Source organism: Macaca fascicularis, chromosome 15 (assembly GCF_037993035.2).
Source record: "Macaca fascicularis isolate 582-1 chromosome 15, T2T-MFA8v1.1".
Taxonomy (NCBI): domain Eukaryota; kingdom Metazoa; phylum Chordata; class Mammalia; order Primates; family Cercopithecidae; genus Macaca; species Macaca fascicularis.
In genome coordinates this window covers 118153669-118178492 of record NC_088389.1, presented here as the reverse complement: position 1 = coordinate 118178492, position 24824 = coordinate 118153669, and the positions used below count along the sequence as shown (strand labels likewise).

Here is a 24824-nt window from a genome sequence, read left to right as displayed (position 1 = left end):
TGATAAGTAAACACACACAAAGTTTGTGTATTCTCCAATTCTACTAAAGACACACACAAAACATCATTTTAAATCTTTGGGATTGTAAAGAGGAAATAGACCCATATAATCAGGCATCCCCTATTCCCTGTATATGATCCCTTCAACAGGCCAAAGCCAGGGCAATCTCAATATGAGATTTGGAAGTTCTACTGAGTTACTAAGTCCACTCTGGTGCTTTATGTTTGTTATTTCTTGCGTCTTGTTCCCTCCCCCAAGCTCCCCACCCCATTGGTTGCTGCCTCCCTGACTTGGTCTCATTGTCCTCAAATCAGACCTGCAGCTATGGTCCAAAGCATCTCTAAACTTCATTTTCGGATCCACTGAGGACCCAGCTTGTACTGCTGAGAACTAACCTACCCTCTGAACAAGGAGTCTGATGTTTCTTTGGGATCATTGTTAAGATGCCAGACAAAATAATATGTGAGAGTTCAGTGTAGATCACACGGTCTGATCCGAGGAAGCAATAATCCCTTCTTTTAAATGCGTTTTCTATTCACAGTGTCCTCTGTCCAGGTGCTGATCTCCCACTCTAGAAGGAAGAATCAGCAATGGCTGAAGGCACAGGTCTCCCAGGATCACAGTTCCACTGCTGGGCAATTAAAAAGCCTTGGTGCTGGGTTGTTCTGCCTGAGTGTTTCCTTGGCCAGCATCCCAGATTTGTGGTTCACAGAGCAAGGTCCATACAAGGTCACCATTGCCAGGCTAATTATTGTCTACACTGGGGATATGGCCTGTGAATCCTCTAAATCCATCCACTCTGCACAGTACCCTACTCCTCATGCACACTGCCAACTTCCACATTTCTATGTGCTTCATGTTGAAAGTTACTGACGTGCAACACTCAGGAGTAGTGTCAGGGATGGTTGCAAGACTCTGCAGAAGTGAGTAGAATTTCATTAAGAAATATGTGAAGTGGTAAACAAGTGAGTATTTCCCCAAGTTCCAAGGGACAAATGAAACTGAATAATAATTTGAATGATATAAGAAATATGTTTTAGTTATATCAGAAGGACACACAAAACTGTTACATATCCCATCTCCCCAACCAAAGCATCTTGAGGACGGGGACTTTGTTTGACAGTGTAGGGGTCCCCAGTATATGATAGACACCTGGTGAATACCATTGCAGAATGATAATTTAGCTAAGAGAATAATTGTTGCTAATTTGGCTACAACTCCCTGGGACCCTGGCACTTTGCCATAGCTCAGTGGGTCTCAGGTGGACTTGGGGAATTTCTCCTGCCCCCAGGACATAGGAATCCTAGACCCTCCTCGCTGTCCTGGAGATGCTTAGAAATGCCTCAGGGAGGACGCGCGCGGTGGCTCAAGCCTGTAATCCCAGCACTTTGGGAGGCCGAGACAGGTGGATCACCAGGTCAGGAGATGGATACCATCCTGGCTAACATGGTGAAACCCCGTCTCTACTAAAAAGTACAAAAAACTAGCCGGGCGAGGTGGCGGCGCCTGTAGCCTACTCGGGAGGCTGAGGCAGGAGAATGGCGTAAACCCGGGAGGCGGAGCTTGCAGTGAGCTGAGATCCGGCCACTGCACTCCAGCCTGGGCGACAGAGCGAGACTCCGTCTCAGGAAAAATAAATAAATAAATAAATAAATAAGATACCATGAGTGTTGATATAGTCACCCATCTCCAGAATTCCTCCTTTGAACATAGACACACAATAGAACATTCTGCGACCTTAGAAAGGAAGGAAATTATGTCCTGTGCTACTCCATGGATGAACCCTAAGGCTATTGTCCTAAGAGTGAGAGCATGGTCACAAAAAGGAATATGTCATGTGAATCTACTTAAACAAGTTATCTAAGGTAGCTAAGTTCATAGAAATAGAAAGTAGAGTGGTGATTAGTGGGGACTGGGGTGGGGAAGAAAATGGGAGTTGTTTAATGGGTATAGTTTCAGTTCTACAGGATGAAAAAGTTTGGAACATCTGTTTCTCAACAAGATATTCAATTTTTTTTATTCTTGTTTTAGAGGGATTTAAGGTATGTTTGGGACCAAAAAATTTTAGAAGTACTGAAAAATTGGTATCATACACTTATGAAGAGCAGGGATATTCTATAATATCCAGCACACTTCTTTCTTCTTTCTGGATTATACCTCCTGCTGTGTAGCGATAAGTACTTCCTTTCAACAGAGATGCACCATTTGTAGCGCCAGGAAAGAAACACATTTTCTCTTCCCTCTTAGGTTCACCAACTGGGAGGCTCTGCAAGTTTGACTCACAAGAGACTGATTAGCAGGAGAAAATAGTAGAAAGTTTACTAATATTTTATATACACAGGAGTTCACAGAAAGGAAGGGAAAGTCAAAGAAATGGCTAAACTCAGAGGCTTATGTGCCATTTTAACAAAGGAAAGAGGGTTTGGGCTTTGAGGAATGATTAATTGTGGAAAAGTGACTAGGAAAACTGTGTGGGAACTAATGGATTTTCGTGCTAATTTAGGGAGGCTTGTTTATGCAGACTCATCTTGGTGTTGGTTCTCTGTCCCTGGTAACAAGAGTCCCCTCTCCCGATCCTGGTACAGGAGAGGGGGAAATCCATGCCACCTTAACGAGGGGAAATTTATGCCCAGGTTTTAGGCATCCGAGGGGAGAGCAGAGAAACAATCTTCTATCTATTGATTTTTAATTGCTTTACACTCAACATAATCCCTAAACAAAAGTGGCATGCTCTGGGGCGAGTGGGATGGGGGGCGCCGTGTCACGGTGGTTTTCACGAGCTGGATGCTGATTCTTCTCTGGATGCTCACGAGTGTCCGTCTTAAAATGTCATCCTTCGCCCCCCAGGCTCAAGCACAATATTCCAGACATGCCCCCATGAAATAGGCATTAACAGCATTATCTCCTCTTTTATCTTGCTTCTTAATGTCATTATTACAAACTTTTTAAGTGGCCAAATCATGTTGATAACCATCTCAAAGTGACCAGCAACCAAAAACTAAGGTTTTTTTTTTTTTTTTAAGGCCACTACGAAACCATTTCTACTTTTTTCTCATAGTTGCATCAGATGAATATGGCTACATATATTTTTGCTTTATTTTTGTTACTTTTCTATTTTTATTTTTTCTGACTTTTTGGTTACACATATTTTTAGATACAATTTGACACATACATATATATATTTAATCTCAACATAAAGCTTTACATTTACGCATAATAAAATGTATTCTATTAGTTTTAAACTTTCTAGGGTTTGGAAGTCCTCTTCTTTCTGCCTTTCTGTTTAAAATCTTGATTCTTGTATCCACAGTGCATGCCCTCTGTCAAGGGCATTTGCTGTTCTGCCTCCCTGGTGAAGCCATCCTGGTTTCCTGTGCAGCATTGCTCTTCACAGAGCAATCCACGTGCTGCAGCTGGGTTGACCATCCTTCTCATCCTGAGGCCGGCACAGGACCCAGGCAGGGCCAAGCAGCACCGGCCCAGACACAACTGGGAAACCCACTTTCCTCCAAGGAGGATAAAAAGTGAGCCTGGCTGGGAGTGTGTGCAAAACAGCAGACAGTAGGTCCTGAAGGTGGGAAGAGATGGAGTGCTGATGACCATCTGTGAGCCCTGCATCCAGCCAGGCCTGCGTCACCCAGGTCCTCCTCTTGCATAAGCAGCTTCAGTGTTGGTTTGTGTCTCTTTCACCCACGGACTTGACTTATAGAGCATCCCTTCAATCATCACTGAAGCTTCGACAATCATTTTCTTATAGGAGGGGCTGGTGGTAACAAGGGGCCCAGGGAATTAGTTCCAGAGTGAAGTTTCCTTAACGAAAATAGCTTTTATTTGTCTTTCATGTTTGTTTGGGTGGCTTAGTGGTGTGGGATGGATTTTTGTGTGTGCCCTCAAGCACATCTACAGTAAACTTATGTTTAACAAAGTTGCCAAGAACAAACACTGGGGAAAAGACAGTTTCTTTAATAAATGGTGCTGGGAAAACTGGATATCCATGCAGAAGACTGAAACTAGACCCCTATCTCTCACTATATACAAAAATAAAATCAAAATGGCTAGAATTCAAAACCTGGAACTATGAGACTACTACACAAAAACACTGGGGAAACTCACCAGGACATTGGTCTGGACAAAGATTTCTTGAGCAGTACCCCACAAGAACAGGCAACCAAAGCAAAAATAGACAAATAGGATGACATTAAGTTAAAAAGCTTCTGCATAGCAAAGAATACAGTCAATAAAGTGAAGAGGCAACCTATAGAATAGGAGAAAACATTTGCAAACTACCCATCTGATAAGGGATTAATAACCAGAATATATAAGGAGCTCCAACAATTCTATAGGAAAAAAGTCTAATAATCCGATTTTAAAAATTGGCAAAAGATCTTGAATAGACATTTCTCAAAAGAAGACATACAAATGGCAGGCTGGGTGTGGTAGCTCACGCCCGTAATCCCAGCACTTTGGGAGGCCGAGGTGAGCAGATCACTTGAGGCCAGGAGTTCAAGACCAGCCTGGTCAATATTTTGAAATCTCATCTCTACTAAAAATACAAAAATTAGCCAGGTGTGATGGCATACACCTGTAATCCCAGCTACCTGGGAGGCTAAGACAGGAGAATTGCTTGAAGCCGGGAGGTGGAGGTGGCAGTGAGCCAAGATCACTTCACTGCATTCCAGCCTGGGCAACTGGCAACAGAATGAAACTCCATCTCAGAAAAAAAAAAAAAAAAAGGAAGAAGAAGATATACGAAAGGCAAACAGGCATATGAAAAGGTGCTCAACATCACCAATCATCAGAAAAATGCAAATCAAAACTACAAGGAGGTATCATCTCACCCCGGTTAAAATGACTTATATCCAAAAGACAAGCAAAAACAAATGCTAGAGAGGATGTGGAGAAAAGGGAACATTTGTACACTGTTGGTGGGGATGTAAATAAGTATAACCACTGTGGAGAACAGTTTGGAGATTCCTCAAAAAACTAAAAATAAAGCTACCATTCGATCCAGCAATCCCATTGCTAGGTATATACCCAAAAGAAAGGAAATCAGCATATCAAAGAGATAGCTGCACTCCCACGTTTGTTGCAGGATAGCCAAGATTTGGGCGCAACCTAAGTGTCCATCAACAGATGAATGGATAAAGAAAATGCACATATACATATACACAATGCAGTACTATTTCAGCAATAAAAAAGAATGAAATCTGTCATTGGCAACAACATGGATGGAACTAGAGATCATTATTTCAAGTGAAATAAGTCAAGCACAGAAGTACAAACTTCACATGTTCTCACTTATTTGTGGAGCTAAACATTAAAACAATTGACCTCATGGAGACAGAGGTAGAAGGATGGTTACCAGAGGCTAGGAAGGGGAGTGGGGGTGTGGGGGGAAGTGGGGATGGTTAATGGGTACAAAAAAAAGAAAGAATGAAACAAACCTAGTATTTGATAGCACAACAAGGTAACTGTAGTCAATAATAATTTACTTGTACATGTAAAAATAACTAAAAGAATATAATTGGATTTTTTGTAACACAACGAAAGGATAAATGCTTGAGGAGATGGATACCCCATTTACTCGGATGTGATTATTACACGTTGCGTGCCTGTAGCAAAGTATCTCACATAGCCCATAAATATATACACCTATTATGTACCCACAACAATTACAAAGTAAAAAAAATTTTAAGTACCTTCAAGCTTCCTGTCAGCGTCACCACCATAGTCATTCAAATGACTGATAAAAATAATTGACAGATCCAGTCAAGGACACACCCCAATTATTTGCCACTAGAAAGCAAGTGCAAATTGACAGTGACGAACGCTAATTTATTTAACTGTGCCTTAGCCTTCTTGTGTTCAGGTAATCTTTTTAGCCTTCATGTTGTAAGATTTTCTCCAAAACATTTCAACAAAACTTCAGAAAAATGTATCCCCTTAATTTATTCCTGTTATTAAAACTTTCTTTTCTAAGTGTAACTGGGACTTTAAACTCCCATTACCAAATTATTATGGTGGGATTACACTACAGATTCCAATGATCACAAGAACACCGTGGCCAGGCACAGTGGCTCATGCTTGTAATCCTAGAACTTTGGGATCCTGGGAAGTGGAGGTTGCATTGAGTCACGATCACGCTACTGCACTCCAGCCTGGGTGACAGAACCAGAAACCCTGTTTCAAAAACAAACAAACAAAAAAAGAACACTGTTTTCCCATCTAATAAGTAGCTTTATCAGTTATATTAGGGAAACTGTTCTCACAAGGGTTCTAGAACTTACGAGTTTGAAAATTGTCTTTAATGTGTATTAGGTTGGTACAAACATAATTACAGTTTTGCCATTTAAAAGTAACGACAAAAATCGCAATTACATTTACACCAACCTAATACATTGTCAGAAACATTTGGGATAAACTTAATATATAATAACATGTAGTATGTTTATATGAACATATAATAATGAGCAGTTTTACAGCCATAGACTCTTATGTGCAAAAATACACATTCCTGACACTTCCTCTGTCTCCCTTCCCCTACCTCTGTGGCTCAGGGACTCACACCCAAGTGTGACTTCTCTGCTCTCCTTTCAAATCCTTCTCATGTTCTGACCCTTCTCCAGGCTGGGGCAGAAACTGCTGTCTTTTATTCACAGAATAAACTTCTTTAATGCTCTTTGTTATTTATTTATTTAAAATGGTTGCTTTATAAACATTGCAAATGTCATAATTGTTAACAATTTATCAAACTGTAGTTAACTGGTGCAGTTTGCTGAGTGTATTTTATAAAGGAAAAGAAAGGAAATGCCAAAACCCTGGTAAAATTGATTTGTTGCAGCCCAGGAGAACTAAGATATGGTTCTCAGACACTTAAATCAGGCAAACAAAAACAGGTAAAGAGTCCTGCAGTTCCCAGTTGAAGCACTTCAGTAGAAATACGCCCAAGGGGTTCACCTTGCCTACTGCCTAGACAGAGCCAATTTCTCAAGACAGGGGAATGGCAATAGAGAAAGAGTAAATCACACAGAGCTGGCTGTGTGGGAGACCAGAGCTGTATTATCACTCAAATTAGTCTCCCCGAAGAGCATTTGAGGAGCTTTTTTTTTTTTTTTTTTTTCTGAGACGGAGTCTCGCTCTGCCACCCAGGCTGGAGTGCAGCGGCACGATCTTGGCTCACTGCAAGCTCTGCCTCCTGGGTTCACGCCATTCTCCTGCCTCAGCCTCCTGAGTAGCTGGGACTACAGGTGCCCGCCACCACACCTAGCTAATTTTTTTTTTTTCTGTATTTTTAGTAGAGATGGGGTTTCACCATGTTAGCCAGGGATGGTCTTGATCTCCTGACCTCGTGATCCACCCACCTTGGCCTCCCAAAGGGCTGGGATTACAGGCGTGAGCCACCACGCCTGACAGGGGAGCATAGTTTTTAACCACAACTTGGTGGGTGCGGGGAGGCCAATGAGCCAGGACTGCTAATTGGTCAGAGAAGAAATCACAGGGAGTCGAAGCTGTCTTCTTGTGCTGAGTCAGTTCCTGGGTGGGGGTCACAAGGTCATATGAGATAGTTTATCAATCTGGGTGGTGCCAACTGATCCATTAAGTGCAGGGCCTGCAAAATATCTCACGCACTGATCTTAGGAACAGGTTAGGGAGGGTCAGAATCTTGTAGCCTCTGGCTGCATGACTCCTAAACGGTAATTTCTAATCTTGTGACTAATGTCAGTCCTGCAAAGGCAGTAGTCCCCAGGCAAGGAGGAGGTCTACTTTGGGATAGGGCTGTTATCGTCTTTGTTTTAAACTATAAACTAAGTTTCTCCCAAAGTTAACTTCGGCCTACACCCAAGAATGAACAAGGACAGCTTGGAGGTTAGAAGCAAGATGGAATCAATTAAGTTAGATCTCTTTCGCTGTCTCAGTCATAATTTTGCAAAGGTGGTTTCAGTCTTTGTACTCAAGAGAATCCACAACATGTGGTGCTATAATGGAGAGGCTTATGCTCTTCGGATTCAAAGTTGGAAGGCTTTGGTCATTTAATTTTAATCAAACTAGTGCTTTTCAGCCACAGTATCTTCACTCTGGCATAAGCAGTCTTCTTACAATGTATTTTTAATAGCCTCACATTCAATTTTAAGACAAAGCAATTTTAATACTAGGTGCATGCCACATGCCCTTGCTGCAAACTGCTTCTCTTGACAAGTTAGGAAGTAGATCAAGGAGGTGTGGTTAAGGCTGTATCACTGAATAGTGCTGTTAAGTACTACACAATTTATTTTGTCATGTTGCAGCCTCCTGTTTCCAATTTTTAGTGACTGCCGCTAGGAAATCTGAAACCAAAAATGACAATATTATTAGGTTTGTTTTGTTTTGGACTATGATTTAGTAGCAATTGAGGTTCCTGATTTTAACCCCTTGGCAGCAAGACCCAAGCTCCCTCATTTGCACGTTAACACCTAAGTGTCAAGGGGTTAAATAACCAGGACGAAAGAGACTGCACTTCGATTGTAGCATTTGGCAGAACTGAAAGGAAAGGAAGTTGTGCTGTGCGTTGAAGGTGTCATGGGCAACAGAAAGACGACACCAGGAAAAGATGCAATGTCACATGACGTTTTCATAGTCTTGTGCGTACCCTGCATCGTCACCACCACAATCTAGCAGTTCATTTATCATGGTGGCTTTTAATCTCCCTGCAGGAACCACACCTTTGTTCTTCTTTTTGGCTTGGCTTGGCTTTGCTTGCTTCTGTTTTTCACTTCAAAGCACAATGTATTGGGAACCTTTTTCAAGTCATCAGTATCTCCAACTAAGACTTCCAAAAATTTGGCATAATATAGTGACTTTTTATTTTGTGTAATTTTATCTTTTAGTAACTTTCCAAACTCTGTAAGGTCATCCCTTGAAGATGGGTTTATAGCATCCATTCCACATACAGTAGTCTTTACACCAAAAGTTGCCTTTGCTAATTCCATGTCTGACTCGTCCTGTGATTTCTCCAGCTGCGGTTTATCTGCTAATTGTTCCTCTGGTGTTAGCACCTGGAGTTCTTCAGGTTCTTCTAACCCCTTTATAATTTCTTCCTGCCCTTTCTTCTGTTGCCGTTCTTTCTCTTTTATCTTCTCTGCTAGTTTTTTCTTTCCTAAAATGTTTACTTCTGCTTCCTCTTTTTTCTTTTTCCTGTCATCACCATCATCCCAGTTATCCTAGACATCCTCATCCTCGTCCTCTTCCTCGCCTTTGCCGCGGTCCCCCACCTCCTTCACGGGGCTTCCACGGAGAATTTTTCTGCACCCCAGGAGTCAGAGTTCCTCTGCTGCTGCCAGAATTAAAAAACAAGCAAACGAACAACAAAACAAAAATAATTTTTTCTCTCTCAAGGAGTCTGGTCTTCTGAAAGTCAAAAATTTTTTTAGCTGTTTAGAATATTATCTCTGCTGCAATTTTCCTTTAACATTATATTATGTAAATTTTCAAACATACAACAAAGTTGAAAGAATTTTTACGGTGAATACCATATATCTATCCCTAAGATTTTGTCATTAACACTTTAATATTTGTTTTAATTCACATCTATATATCTATTTTTGCCTCTATCTGTCCATTAGTTCATGTTATTTTTCACGTGCTTTCAAGAAATTTGCGGGGGCGGAGCAAGATGGCCGAATAGGAACAGCTCCAGTCTCCAACTCCCAGCGCGAGCGACACAGAAGACCGGTGATTTCTGCATTTTCAACTGAGGTACTGGGTTCATCTCACTGGGGAGTGCCGGACGATCGGTGCTGGTCAGCTGCTGCAGCCCGACCAGCGAGAGCTGAAGCAGGGCGAGGCATTGCCTCACCTGGGAAGCGCAAGGGGGAAGGGAATCCCTTTTCCTAGCCAGGGGAACTGAGACACACAACACCTGGAAAATCGGGTAACTCCCACCCCAATACTGCGCTTTAAGCAAATAGGCACACCAGGAGATCATATCCCACACCTGGCTGGGAGGGTCCCACGCCCACGGAGCCTCCCTCATTGCTAGCACAGCAGTCTGTGATCTACCGGCAAGGCAGCAGCGAGGCTGGGGGAGGGGCGCCCGCCATTGCTGAGGCTTAAGTAGGTAAACAAAGCTGCTGGGAAGCTCGAACTGGGTGGAGCTCATAGCAGCTCAAGGAAACCTGCCTGTCTCTGTAGACTCCACCTCTGGGGACAGGGCACAGTAAAACAATAACAAACACAGCAGAAGCCTCTGCAGACGCAAACGACTCTGTCTGACAGCTTTGAAGAGAGCAGTGGATCTCCCAACACGGAGGTTGAGATCTGAGAAGGGACAGACTCCCTGCTCAAGTGGGTCCCTGACCCCTGAGTAGCCTAACTGGGAGACATCCCCCACTAGGGGCAGTCTGACACCCCACACCTCACAGGGTGGAGTACACCCCTGAGAGGAAGCTTCCAAAGCAAGAATCAGACAGGTACACTCGCTGTTCAGAAATATTCTATCTTCTGCAGCCTCTGCTGCTGATACCCAGGCAAACAGGGGCTGGAGTGGACCTCAAGCAATCTCCAACAGACCTACAGCTGAGGGTCCTGACTGTTAGAAGGAAAACTATCAGACAGGAAGGACACCTACACCAAAACCCCATCAGTACATCACCATCATCAAAGACCAGAGGCAGATAAAACCACAAAGATGGGGAAAAAGCAGGGCAGAAAAGCTGGAAATTCAAAAAATAAGAGTGCATCTCCCCCGGCAAAGGAGCGCAGCTCATCGCCAGCAACGGATCAAAGCTGGACGGAGAATGACTTTGACGAGATGAGAGAAGAAGGCTTCAGTCCATCAAATTTCTCAGAGCTAAAGGAGGAATTATGTACCCAGCGTAAAGAAACTAAAAATCTTGAAAAAAAAGTGGAAGAATTGATGGCTAGAGTAATTAATGCAGAGAAGGTCATAAACGAAATGAAAGAGATGAAAACCATGACACGAGAAATATGTGACAAATGCACAAGCTTCAGTAACCGACTCGATCAACTGGAAGAAAGAGTATCAGCGATTGAGGATCAAATGAATGAAATGAAGCGAGAAGAGAAACCAAAAGAAAAAAGAAGAAAAAGAAATGAACAAAGCCTGCAAGAAGTATGGGATTATGTAAAAAGACCAAATCTACGTCTGATTGGGGTGCCTGAAAGTGAGGGGGAAAATGGAACCAAGTTGGAAAACACTCTTCAGGATATCATCCAGGAGAACTTCCCCAACCTAGTAGGGCAGGCCAACATTCAAATCCAGGAAATACAGAGAATGCCACAAAGATACTCCTCGAGAAGAGCAACTCCAAGACACATAATTGCCAGATTCACCAAAGTTGAAATGAAGGAAAAAATCTTAAGGGCAGCCAGAGAGAAAGGTCGGGTTACCCACAAAGGGAAGCCCATCAGACTAACAGCAGATCTCTCGGCAGAAACTCTCCAAGCCAGAAGAGAGTGGGGGCCAATATTCAACATTCTTAAAGAAAAGAATTTTAAACCCAGAATTTCATATCCAGCCAAACTAAGTTTCATAAGTGAAGGAGAAATAAAATCCTTTACAGATAAGCAAATGCTTAGAGATTTTGTCACCACTAGGCCTGCCTTACAAGAGACCCTGAAGGAAGCACTAAACATGGAAAGGAACAACCGGTACCAGCCATTGCAAAAACATGCCAAAATGTAAAGACCATCGAGGCTAGGAAGAAACTGCATCAACTAACGAGCAAAATAACCAGTTAATATCATAATGGCAGGATCAAGTTCACACATAACAATCTTAACCTTAAATGTAAATGGACTAAATGCTCCAATTAAAAGACACAGACTGACAAACTGGATAAAGAGTCAAGACCCATCAGTCTGCTGTATTCAGGAGACCCATCTCACACGCAGAGACATACATAGGCTCAAAATAAAGGGATGGAGGAAGATTTACCAAGCAAATGGAGAACAAAAAAAAGCGGGGGTTGCAATACTAGTCTCTGATAAAACAGACTTTAAACCATCAAAGATCAAAAGAGACAAAGAAGGCCATTACATAATGGTAAAGGGATCAATTCAACAGGAAGAGCTAACTATCCTAAATATATATGCACCCAATACAGGAGCACCCAGATTCATAAAGCAAGTCCTTAGAGACTTACAAAGAGACTTAGACTCCCATATAATAATAATGGGAGACTTCAACACTCCACTGTCAACATTAGACAGATCAACAAGACAGAAAGTTAACAAGGATATCCAGGAATTGAACTCATCTCTGCAGCAAGCAGACCTAATAGACATCTATAGAACTCTCCACCCCAAATCAACAGAATATACATTCTTCTCAGCACCACATCGTACTTACTCCAAAATTGACCACGTAATTGGAAGTAAATCACTCCTCAGCAAATGTACAAGAACAGAAATTATAACAAACTGTCTCTCAGACCACAGTGCAATCAAACTAGAACTCAGGACTAAGAAACTCAATCAAAACCGCTCAACTACATGGAAACTGAACAACCTGCTCCTGAATGACTACTGGGTACATAACGAAATGAAGGCAGAAATAAAGATGTTCTTTGAAACCAATGAGAACAAAGATACAACATACCAGAATCTCTGGGACACATTTAAAGCAGTGTGTAGAGGGAAATTTATAGCACTAAATGCCCACAAGAGAAAGCAGGAAAGATCTAAAATTGACACTCTAACATCGCAATTAAAAGAACTAGAGAAGCAAGAGCAAACACATTCGAAAGCTAGCAGAAGGCAAGAAATAACTAAGATCAGAGCAGAACTGAAGGAGATAGAGACACAAAAAACCCTCCAAAAAATCAATGAATCCAGGAGTTGGTTTTTTGAAAAGATCAACAAAATTGACAGACCACTAGCAAGACTAATAAAGAAGAAAAGAGAGAAGAATCAAATCGACGCAATTAAAAATGATAAAGGGGATAGCACCACCGACCCCACAGAAATACAAACTACCATCAGAGAATACTATAAACACCTCTACGCAAATAAACTGGAAAATCTAGAAGAAATGGATAATTTCCTGGACACTTACACTCTTCCAAGACTAAACCAGGAAGAAGTTGAATCCCTGAATAGACCAATAGCAGGCTCTGAAATTGAGGCAATAATTAATAGCCTACCAACCAAAAAAAGTCCAGGACCAGATGGATTCACAGCTGAATTCTACCAGAGGTACAAGGAGGAGTTGGTACCATTCCTTCTGAAAGTATTCCAATCAATAGAAAAAGAGGGAATCCTCCCTAACTCATTTTATGAGGCCAACATCATCCTGATACCAAAGCCTGGCAGAGACACAACTAAAAAAGAGAATTTTAGACCAATATCCTTGATGAACATCGATGCAAAAATCCTCAATAAAATACTGGCAAACCGGATTCAGCAACACATCAAAAAGCTTATCCACCATGATCAAGTGGGCTTCATCCCTGGGATGCAAGGCTGGTTCAACATTCGCAAATCAATAAACATAATCCAGCATATAAACAGAACCAAAGACAAGAACCACATGATTATCTCAATAGATGCAGAAAAGGCTTTTGACAAAATTCAACAGCCCTTCATGCTAAAAACGCTCAATAAATTCGGTATTGATGGAACGTACCTCAAAATAATAAGAGCTATTTATGACAAACCCACAGCCAATATCATACTGAATGGGCAAAAACTGGAAAAATTCCCTTTGAAAACTGGCACAAGACAGGGGTGCCCTCTCTCACCACTCCTATTCAACATAGTGTTGGAAGTTCTGGCTAGGGCAATCAGGCAAGAGAAAGAAATCAAGGGTATTCAGTTAGGAAAAGAAGAAGTCAAATTGTCCCTGTTTGCAGATGACATGATTGTATATTTAGAAAACCCCATTGTCTCAGCCCAAAATCTCCTTAAGCTGATAAGCAACTTCAGCAAAGTCTCAGGATACAAAATTAATGTGCAAAAATCACAAGCATTCTTATACACCAGTAACAGACAAACAGAGAGCCAAATCAGGAATGAACTTCCATTCACAATTGCTTCAAAGAGAATAAAATACCTAGGAATCCAACTTACAAGGGATGTAAAGGACCTCTTCAAGGAGAACTACAAACCACTGCTCAGTGAAATAAAAGAGGACACAAACAAATGGAAGAACATACCATGCTCATGGATAGGAAGAATCAATATCGTGAAAATGGCCATACTGCCCAAGGTTATTTATAGATTCAATGCCATCCCCATCAAGCTACCAATGAGTTTCTTCACAGAATTGGAAAAAACTGCTTTAAAGTTCATATGGAACCAAAAAAGAGCCCGCATCTCCAAGACAATCCTAAGTCAAAAGAACAAAGCTGGAGGCATCACGCTACCTGACTTCAAACTATACTACAAAGCTACAGTAACCAAAACAGCATGGTACTGGTACCAAAACAGAGATATAGACCAATGGAACAGAACAGAGTCCTCAGAAATAATACCACACATCTACAGCCATCTGATCTTTGACAAACCTGAGAGAAACAAGAAATGGGGAAAGGATTCCCTATTTAATAAATGGTGCTGGGAAAATTGGCTAGCCATAAGTAGAAAGCTGAAACTGGATCCTTTCCTTACTCCTTATATGAAAATTAATTCAAGATGGATTAGAGACTTAAATGTTAGACCTAATACCATAAAAATCCTAGAGGAAAACCTAGGTAGTACCATTCAGGACATAGGCATGGGCAAAGACTTCATGTCTAAAACACCAAAAGCAACAGCAGCAAAAGCCAAAATTGACAAATGGGATCTAATTAAACTAAAGAGCTTCTGCACAGCAAAAGAAACTACCATCAGAGTGAACAGGCAACCTACAGAATGGGAGAAAATTTTTGCAATCTACTCATCTGACAAAGGGCTAATATCCAGAACCTACAAAGAACTCAAACAAATTTACAAGAAAAAATCAAACAACCCCATCAAAAAGTGGGCAAAGGATATGAACAGACATTTCTCAAAAGAAGACATTCATACAGCCAACAGACACATGAAAAAATGCTCAACATCACTGGCCATCAGAGAAATGCAAATCAAAACCACAATGAGATACCATCTCAAACCAGTTAGAATGGCGATCATTAAAAAGTCAGGAAACAACAGGTGCTGGAGAGGATGCGGAGAAATAGGAACGCTTTTACACTGTTGGTGGGATTGTAAACTAGTTCAACCATTATGGAAAACAGTATGGCGATTCCTGAAGGATCTAGAACTAGATGTACCATATGACCCAGCGATCCCATTACTGGGTATATACCCAAAGGATTATAAATTATGCTGCTATAAAGACACATGCACATGTATGTTTATTGCAGCACTATTCACAATAGCAAAGACTTGGAATCAACCCAAATGTCCATCAGTGACAGATTGGATTAAGAAAATGTGGCACATATACACCATGGAATACTATGCAGCCATAAAAAAGGATGAGTTTGTGTCCTTTGTAGGGACATGGATGCAGCTGGAAACCATCATTCTTAGCAAACTATCACAAGAACAGAAAACCAAACACCGCATGTTCTCACTCATAGGTGGGAACTGAACAATGAGATCACTTGGACTCAGGAAGGGGAACATCACACACCGGGGCCTATCATGGGGAGGGGGGAGGGGGGAGGGATTGCATTGGGAGTTGTACCTGATGTAAATGACGAGTTGATGGGTGCAGCACACCAACATGGCACAAGTATACATATGTAACAAACCTGCACGTTATGCACATGTACCCTACAACTTAAAGTATAATAATAATAAATAAATTAAAAAAAAAAAAAAGAAAAGAAATTTGCAGGTAGTGCTTCTTCCTAAATACTTTAGCATGCATATTATTAACAAGGGTTTAATAGTTGTTTTAAAATCCTAGTTTTACTATACAATTTACATTGATTGAAATGCACAAATCTGAGGTGTATGTTCTTTGAGTTTTGACAATTGCATATACCAGTATGACCCAAATCCCTATCAAGATATACATTACTATTATTCCAGAAAGTTCTCTCATGCCCCTTTCCTGTCTAGAGCACTGCTATAATTTCTTTTTTGTAGTATCTCGTATTTTTAATGCACAATTCTATGAAATTAGAGCAATTTGTAAAAAATTAGATATTCTTTGTTTCTTTTTAGAATTAATAACCATAATTTTTAACAGCTAAGTTTGGTTCTTATCAAAATTGGGTGGAAAGAACAGGAAGTTCCATGTGCCTCTTCTCCAAACCCCTACAGCCTCCCCTCCCCCACCACTATCAACAGATGCACCAGAGTAGTCCATTTCCTACAGTCCAAGAACCTACAGTGACTTGCCATTATCATCCAAAGTTCATAATAAACACTAGGATTCACTCTTGGTGTTGTGCGTTCTATGGGTTTTGACAAATATACGAGGACACGTATTCACCGGTATAGTATCACACAGAATAGTTTCACTGACCTAAAAATCCTGTGTGCTCCCTATTCACCCCTTCCTACTTCCTAATCTCTCGCAACGACTGATGATTTCGCTGTTTCCATAGTTTTGCCTTTTCCAGGAAGATATATAGTTGGAATACAGTATGTAGCCTGGATTCTTTCGTTAGTAATACACATTTAAGTTCCCTTCATATCTTTTCATGACTTGAGAACTCATTTCTTTTTAGTGCTGAATAATATTTCATTGGCTGGCTTTACTACATTTATTTATTCATTCACCTACTGAAGGACTTCTTGATTACTTCCAAGTTTGGGCAATTATGAATACAGCTGTTATAAATGTTAGTGTGCAGATTGTGGAGTCCTAATTGGGGAGGGGTAGTCAGGCTGGCAGGATGGAGGGAAAGCAAAAAAAGAAAGCAGATAAGCCATGAGTTTGCCTTTCTTCATGGTCCAGGACACACAGTTCTCCTGCACAAATAACTTACAATCTTCCTGCATCCAGCTATCACCAGACCCTTGGCTGATAGAAAAATGCAAATGAGCTCACTGCAATTTTGGCATTATCAGTACTGCACAAAGCCCACTTCAGTACCCAGCACAAACACCATTCCATAAAATCCGCAGTAAGCTTTTTTCTCCTGGCAGTCAGCTCCTCTCTTGCTGACCTGCCTGTTGTGGCCTTGCAACATATTTTCCTACTTTCTTTAATAAATCTGCCTTTCTTTACCTACAATTGCCTTGGTAAATTCTTTTACCACCTGTGCAATGGCCCAGATAGTCACCACTCACCACGATACAGGTTTTTGTGTGGACACAGTTTTCAATTCAGCTGGGTAAATACTAATGAGTGGCATTGCTGGATTGTGTGGTAAGAATATGTTAAGATTTATGTTTTTAAAAACTGCCAAACTGTCTTCCAAAAAGATTGTACCATTTTGCATTCCCACCAGCGATAAATGAGACTTTCTTTCCTCCATATCCTCACCAATATTTGGCGTTGTTGGTGTTTTGGATTTTGGCCATCATGGTATGTGTGTAGTGGTATCTCATTGTTTTCATTGGCATTTCCATGATGAAATATGACATGGAGTATGCAAATCTATGCCACCCATAGATTTGGTAAAGTGTCTAAGTCAATTGTCCATTATATAATTGGGTTGTTCTTCTTATGGCTGAATTTTGAGAGCTCTTTTTATATTTTCTTTCTTTTTTTTTTTTTGAGATGGAGTTTCACTCTTGTTGCCCAGGCTGGAATGCAGTGGCACTGTCTCGGCTCACTGCAACCTCCACCTCCTGAGTTCAAGCTATTCTCCTGCCAGTGTTTTATAGTAACAAAAAACCAAAACAGTCTGTTCACTGCATTTCCAGTGGCTCCTTTACCTGAAAATCTACCTCTTGACCAGCTTTATCTCCCAACACCTGGACCCAGTGACTTTTACTGGGTGAACTGTTAACTACAGGGTCTTTTCTCAGGGTTGCTGAGGTGCTAGTCTCTGCTAAGATGCTCACCTCTTCATCTTTCCTTATTGACTAGCTGCTCTAGCCATCTGCTTTAACTTCTTTTTGGAAGCCCTCCCTTATCACCTCACTCTCCCTAACAGTTCAGCTCCTTGAGGTCAGGGTCTGTCTCTTCCACAGTGGTGATGACCAGCACGCAGTGGGTGTTGTATATAAATTCCAGTTGTATCAAATATAAGCCCCAACCTGCATGAGGGATTTAGCCTGGGAACCTCCCCAAATCTTCTTGCTACGCCTGGTGACTTTTATTACAATACCCAAAGAATTCCATAGATGCCACATTTGTCATTTTAGGTGAAAAAGTTTGAAATTTTAGCAACTACTCGGGAAGGGCACATGGGAGTCCAGCATGGCACGTGGTCCAATCGAGATGGACTTGGACAGAGCCTTCCGGAGGCTTTGTGAGCTGAGACTCCGTTGTGCACCTGGTTACCTTCCTCTGTGATATGGAGTCTATTCATTAGACATTCTCATTTGTTCTTTATATTTCCTTCGGTTGGAACAAGAGACTTCCGAAAACACACAGGTGATGGAAGTATGGGCTGTTTAGCTAGTACAATGTGGGAAGGTTTTCTATTTAAAAAAAAAAAAAAGTAGATCAGGTATTTTCAGGTAGCTTACTCTAAATGGGGCAACAGATGATCCCTTCTAGCCTCTCACCTGTCTTTTACTTTCTGAGGCCAGAGTACCATTTCTGAACCCCAGCCTCAAACCCTGAAGTTTATTCCTCATCCCTTGAGGACCCAAACACAAACAGCCTTGCCAATGCACTAGTTCCTAACCCACCTCGACTGCAAAGTGTCCACAGGGCCTTCACCAGCAGTGGGGGAAGATGCTCCAGAAACAGGCTGAGACCTTTGCCCTGTAACTTGACTGAGACGCAACCACCTTGGGTGAAATATACACGATCACTAAGGTCCTTTTCTAGTATTAAAATTATATATATGTACGTTCACTTTTCTAAAAAGTGAATTTTTATCTTTATTCAAACAATTTTCCTTTGTCCTCATAGATCATTTTCAAGTTTTGCTGCAATCAAGGATTGGGTCAGACACAGCCACTGGGCAGCTGACATGAGATCTGCACGTTTTTAAGTAGAAGACCCAAAAGGCCACCTACTCTTCCTCGTAGTGAGCCACTGGCACAGCAGGTATGGCTTAGAGCCCAATTACGTTCTTTATTACACAAAAATTCAGTGCATCAAAAATAGAAGCCCCACCACTACATTTGAAATTAAAATTTTATTTAAACAGGTAAAAATTTATACATCCTTTTAAAAACAAAAATGCAAAGTCAGTAAGTGAATCAATAATATAAACCTATTTATAGCAGTAATTAAAATAGAGGTAACATTTACCAGTGTGAAAATATCACAGAATTCAAATCACACTTGGATCTTCAATGATTCGAGTGTGTATCCGACACAGCAGGGGCTGGTAGACTGAAGATGAATTCCTCCCATGCATGCGCTATCCCCAGTCAAGTCCTTCCTCATCACTGTCCACCAGCTCACACAGTGGGGTAGCTGGCTGCTGAGGCAATTCCACAATGGTTTCTCCGGTCCTTGGCCATCTTTATGTAGCCACCCATGCCCCATTCTTCACCCCAGCTGAAAAAAGAGCAGGTTTTCCATTTCAGAGAAAGAATCAAGCCCAAAGGGTTGCTAACAGGAACACCCAACTTAAACACTGTGCCAGAGGCCACAGACTTAACAGAAAGAATCAGGAGAGGCAATGTTCCTGTTTATCCTTAAAATTCTTGAGTCTGGGCTGGGCACGGTGGCTCAAGCCTATAATCCCAGCACTTTGGGAGGCCGAGACGGGCGGATCACTGGGTCAGGAGATCGAGACTATCCTGGCTAACACAGTGAAACCCTGTCTCTACTAAAAAATACAAAAAACTAGCCGGGTGAGGTGGCGGCGCCTATAGCCCCAGCGACTCGGGAGGCTGAGGCAGGAGAATGGCGTGAACCTGGGAGGCGGAGCTTGCAGTGAGCTGAGATCCGGCCACTGCACTCCAGCCTGGGGGACAGAGCGAGACTCCGTCTCAAAAAAAAAAAAAAAAAAAATTCTTGAGTCTGAACCTGGACATAAGTTCCATCCCAGCCTCAAAACTGTGACCTTTCACAGAACTGCAGATCAGAGACAGGAAAATAATAGGATGTCTTTGCAGCCAGATATGCCTCAGAATTTAAAAGATGTTCAGATTTAGACACACATTTATACAATGGAACAAATACTATATTAATACTCCCAAGATGTTTGTGACAGTATCTTACTTTTATAATCAAACATTAATATTACATGTTCAACTTAGACTTCTGGGGATTTCAGAAGTATGCCTAAGGGCATGTGGAACTGTATCCAAACACTGTTTGCAAATAAGTATTCTCTTTTGAATTTCAAATATAACTATTTCTGGCAATTTATACCTGTTCTTCACCAGCCAATATTTACTGTTGTCTGATTCTGTGCTTTCAAATCCATAGCCAACCACCAGCACACCATGATCCATGTCTTCACTGCTACAGTCTGGCTCAAAATAAATGCCTGGGATAGCAAAACGAAGGCGGGGGTGAGAAGTTCCAGAAGACACACGACAGTAACCCACCTGTCACCCACAGGGAATGAGGCATCTCTGAATTCAGTGGAGTGACACACATTCCAGATAGTACTTAACAACAATAAGATCTATTGTTAGCAAGGCTAGGGATTTAAGCTCTCATTTACAACTAGCAGAAATAGAAATCAGCATAAACCCTTCATTAAAAAAAAAAAATTCTCCTAGAGGAATAAAAGACCACTCTTTGTAAGCTTGCAATTCTACTCTAGGAGATCAATCTAAAAAACTAGCACAGAACACCGAAATCCTTGAATCAAAAGGCTCTTTGCAGATTTACTAACAGAAGTAAAAATCTTCAGAAAAATTATAAAAATTCAACAATTACAGAATATTTAAGTATACTAAACTACACAGTAAATGATACAGCTATTTATAAAAAGTTATGAAGTACTTATATTCATGGACAGATGCTCAACATAAGGTCAAATGGAAACATCAGGCATAAATATTGCATGTACAGAACAAACAACTATGATGCTAAGCACCTAAATATCTACAATGAACTTTACAAACTAGAGTCTATCATTCTCGTATGTCATGATACTCTTTTTCTGCATCAATTTCTACAAAGAAAAAAATGCTTACCTTCTTTATAGAACATGAAGGACTCATGACCTGCATCAATAGCAACAGAAATGGGCCCCACAGTTGCAACTGCCTTCATCAGGGCCTTCTCCTGCTTAGGGATGTCCACAAAGCCGGTGTCATTAGCAACAGAATACTCGGGATTGTACTTACAGGATTCTTCCTTTTAAAGGTAAAGGGGAAAAAAAAAGACTTGATGACTGCTGTCCTCCTCCTGGAGAACAAGAGTTAGAACTACAACACTCAGCAGTGTGCGGCTTAGGATTTCCAAGTCACCACTGTTATAAATCATCCCAGGAAGTGAAATGCTATTAGTTAATTTGAAACTGAAAATTGGCTCCAGTCTCTTCAATGAGACCCCTGGGTTTACTTCCATAAGACATTTTTCACAATAGAGAAATGTGTATATGTAGAATGGCTTGTTTATTCTTCATGTTACACAGAAGCAAGAACAGCTATATGTTAACCATCTAATCACAGGATTGTGCAAAGGCTAATAATTTACAATGACAGTACTGACAATTTGCAGCTATAGATTCTGCCATCTAATATGTGAACTTTTTTCTTTTTTCTTTTTTTGAGACAGGGTCACACTCTGTCACTCAGACTGGAGAGTGCATTTGCACAACCACCTCCTACACTCAAGCAATCGTCCTACCTCAGCCTAGCTGGGACCACAGACGCACACCACCACAGCCAGCTAACTTTCTTTGTAGTTTTGGTAGAGTCAGGGTTTTACCTTGTTGCCCAGACTGGTCTCAAACTCCTGAGCTCAAGCCATCTACCCGGCTCAGCCTCCTAAAGTGCTGGGATTATAGGCGTGAGCCACCCCACCCAGCCCTAATACATGAATTCCGAAAAAGGTATCTGTTATCTCTGAAAGTGTTCCACCTCCCAAAAGCTGCGCTGGAATGACGACAAGGAGCTCCACTTACTGTTGCCTCATATGGATAGGATTCCTCAGAGTCCAGGCCTCCATTGTCGGCAACATACTGGAAGGCATAATCCATTAGGCCCCCATTGCAGCCCTCATTGCCTTGAGGCCCAGAGCAGTCTACCAGATTCTGCTCACTCAGTGAGACAAGCTTCCCAGTTTTCCGGAACATCTGTCCTTCAAGAGCACCAGTAGCGCTAAAAGCCCAACAAGAACCACACTGACCCTGAAGAGGGAATAAAAAAAGCTGTCATTCACAAAAAAATAGTAAGACTTTGACAACAGCTCACACATCTGAATACTGTTAAAAAGTGAACCGCACATCGCTTTAAAGTCTACCAAAACAAAGATGTCAATCACTTCTTGGCTTTCCTGGGAAGATGGGAGGTCTGGCCCTGACACTGTCTCACCTGATTCTTCACAGGAGTCACGTAGCCTTTCTCTCTCCAATCCACAGATCTGGGGGCCTCATAAAACAGAGGTTCCTGGAACACTTTCCCCTTCCTGGGTTTACGGTTTTGAAAGCCATTCATCACCTGCCTGAATTCTTCACTGGTCTTCAAGGAAAAGGAAATAAAATGTTGAAAAGCAAGAGATTACTTTAGTAAAGAACTGAGGGGAGGAAGCACAGAGCTCGGCGGTCGACAGCACACTCACCATGTCTCCAAAGGTGTTCATGGCCATTGTGAAGCTGTGTTTCCCTTGGCTGTATTCCTGATTGTGCAGTTCAATCATCTTCATGTTCTTCTCCCACACTGCTCTCCTCCATCCTTCTTCATTCTAGAGGCAAACATGTAACTGATGCTCTTTATTTCTACCTAAAACCCAACTCATGCTCACCAAGTGATTCTGTAGACAGAGACGGAAGAGAAACCATGGCCAGAGAAGGCTTGACACCTCTGGGGATGCTGTTCCCCAAATTGAGACAGAAAAGGGATGAATGCCCATACTGTGCTCATAATCGGTGCCATTAGGTTATTATATTAGGCTACTGGTGAAAGCTGGCCTCTAGAAGCTACTCTCTGTCTAAAACTTCTCAACAGCCAAGACTATTTTTTCTGGGGAAGTTTCAGATACCACTAACCATGCCGTATAATCTGTTGTGCATCGCCTTCCACTTGGTCCACTGTGCCTCTAAACTGTGATTAAATGTTAAAGTAGCTGAGGCAATTCCCAGGCAAAAGGCAGCGAGGATGAATGTAGGATTCATGTTTCAAAACCTAGAAAAGAAATGAGGATCTGATTAGACTGATCCTAAAAAGCAATCTTACTGCCCCTTGAAAAATTAGGGCCACCATCGTAGAATAAAAATATTTAAATTATTCTTCCAAGCATTTACCCAAGGACTGTGGAAGAGGCCAAGGATGTGCCTGGAGAAAAACAGGGCACATGGAGGTGCTGGATGGACCCACCAAAATGAAAAGCAGCCTGGCTAGAGCTATAAGAGTTTAAACAGTTTATGGGATGATAATTTAGGTTATGAGAAAGGTATGAAAGCACCTTGTGGGTGAGAAGCTTAAGGCAACAACTAGGAAACCAGGAAACAGTTGATCCAGGTTTTGTACCAATGGCAAAAATCCCAGGTTTTGTGCCCAGGCAAAACCTCAATAATGATAAGGTGGGATTCCCAAGTAGTGACAAAGAGATCCCCAAGAATTAGGAGGCCTTCACACATCTTCTTGACTAACAAACAGCTGAAGCTGAGATATGTTTTCCAACCTCTCCGTTTTTGTTTTTTTGAGATGGAGTCTTGCTCTGCCGCCCAGGCTGGAGTGCAATGGTGCGATCTGAGCTCACGGCAACCTCCGCCTCCCGGGTTCAAGCCATTCTTCCTCAGCCTCTTGACTAGCTGGGACTACAGACGTGTGCCACCTCGCCTGTCTAATTTTGTATTTTTAGTAGAGACGGGGTTTCACCATGTTGGCCAGGCTGGTCTCGAACTCCTGACCTCAGGTGATCCGCCCACCTCAGCCTCCCAAAGTGCTGGGATTACAGGCGTGAGCCAGCGTGCCTGCCCCAACCTCTCCTTAAATGAAACCCTTCTGAAATGCTTTCCCAGGAAAAACTGGGAAGGACAGCACACACTGCTCACTCCTTCACTCACCTGGGCCTGTGCTGCCGACACCCCAAATTGCTCCCCTAAATCAGGGACGGGGTCATATGGCCGCACGCGGGAAGCCAGCGCCCCGCAGCCAGCTGCCAGGGCTCCAGGCGTGGCAAGGCCGGGGACGTGACGCCTGCGCCACACACAGGCTGCAGCGGTCAGAGGATGTTTGCGGTGACGCCAGCAGGAGCACCGCTGTCGGGCGTGCGGGAACTGAGCTTCCCTGTCTGACCGGGCCAGGCCATGAGTCGGCGCGGCGCGGCCTGGCTGCGGTACCTGTGTCCACCCGGCTCGGAGGCTAGCCTGCCCGCTCAACCAGGGACCCCGCCTGCGTGGTCTCCGCGCTTCCGCGGGGTCCTTAATTGCCCTCTCCCGCTTCCCCACCTTAAGGCCGGCAGAGCTCAGGGCAGACGCTCTCGTTGCCAGGGCTGGTGCACAACTCCTCGACCGCGTCCTCTCTTCCAGTCCCTGTCCGGCCCCAGCTGGGCCTGGCCGGCAGCGCTTTCCTGCTGCGGTCGTAGCTGCGCAGGCGCACTCCACGGATGCCGCTCTTGAGGTTGCGGAGGTCGCGGTTCTGGCCCAGCTTCGCCCGACTCTGCCTCTAAAACCTCGGGTCTGGGCTCC

The 24824-nt window shown here is 42.4% G+C and overlaps 1 protein-coding gene and 1 pseudogene across 1 annotated transcript; both read right to left on the bottom strand.

The window, feature by feature from the left end:
* Window positions 1-8485: 8485 nt before the first annotated feature.
* Window positions 8486-9509, bottom strand: LOC102147205 (eukaryotic translation initiation factor 3 subunit J pseudogene; annotated as a pseudogene).
* Window positions 9510-19181: 9672 nt separating this feature from the next.
* CTSL (cathepsin L) lies at window positions 19182-24776 on the bottom strand. Its single transcript, XM_005582086.4, has 8 exons — window positions 24585-24776; window positions 23181-23316; window positions 22754-22876; window positions 22507-22653; window positions 22098-22322; window positions 21163-21325; window positions 20387-20504; window positions 19182-19564 (listed from the first exon to the last, which is right to left on the bottom strand). The coding sequence occupies exons 2-8, from the start codon at window positions 23304-23306 to the stop codon at window positions 19465-19467; spliced, it is 1002 nt and encodes a 333-aa protein (XP_005582143.1). The 5' UTR covers window positions 23307-23316; window positions 24585-24776; the 3' UTR covers window positions 19182-19464.
* Between the last annotated feature and the right edge of the window lie 48 nt (window positions 24777-24824).

Excerpts from the sequence above, each read along its gene's own strand:
- CTSL (XM_005582086.4), bottom strand. The coding sequence starts at position 23,306 with ATGAATCCTACATTCATCCTCGCTGCCTTTTGCCTGGGAATTGCCTCA. Across the intron at positions 21,326-22,097 it reads CCTATCCATATGAGGCAACA|GAAGAATCCTGTAAGTACAA; the intron begins GTAAGTGGAGCT and ends TACCTTTAAAAG. Across the intron at positions 20,505-21,162 it reads CTTCATGTTCTATAAAGAAG|GCATTTATTTTGAGCCAGAC; the intron begins GTAAGCATTTTT and ends TTGCTATCCCAG.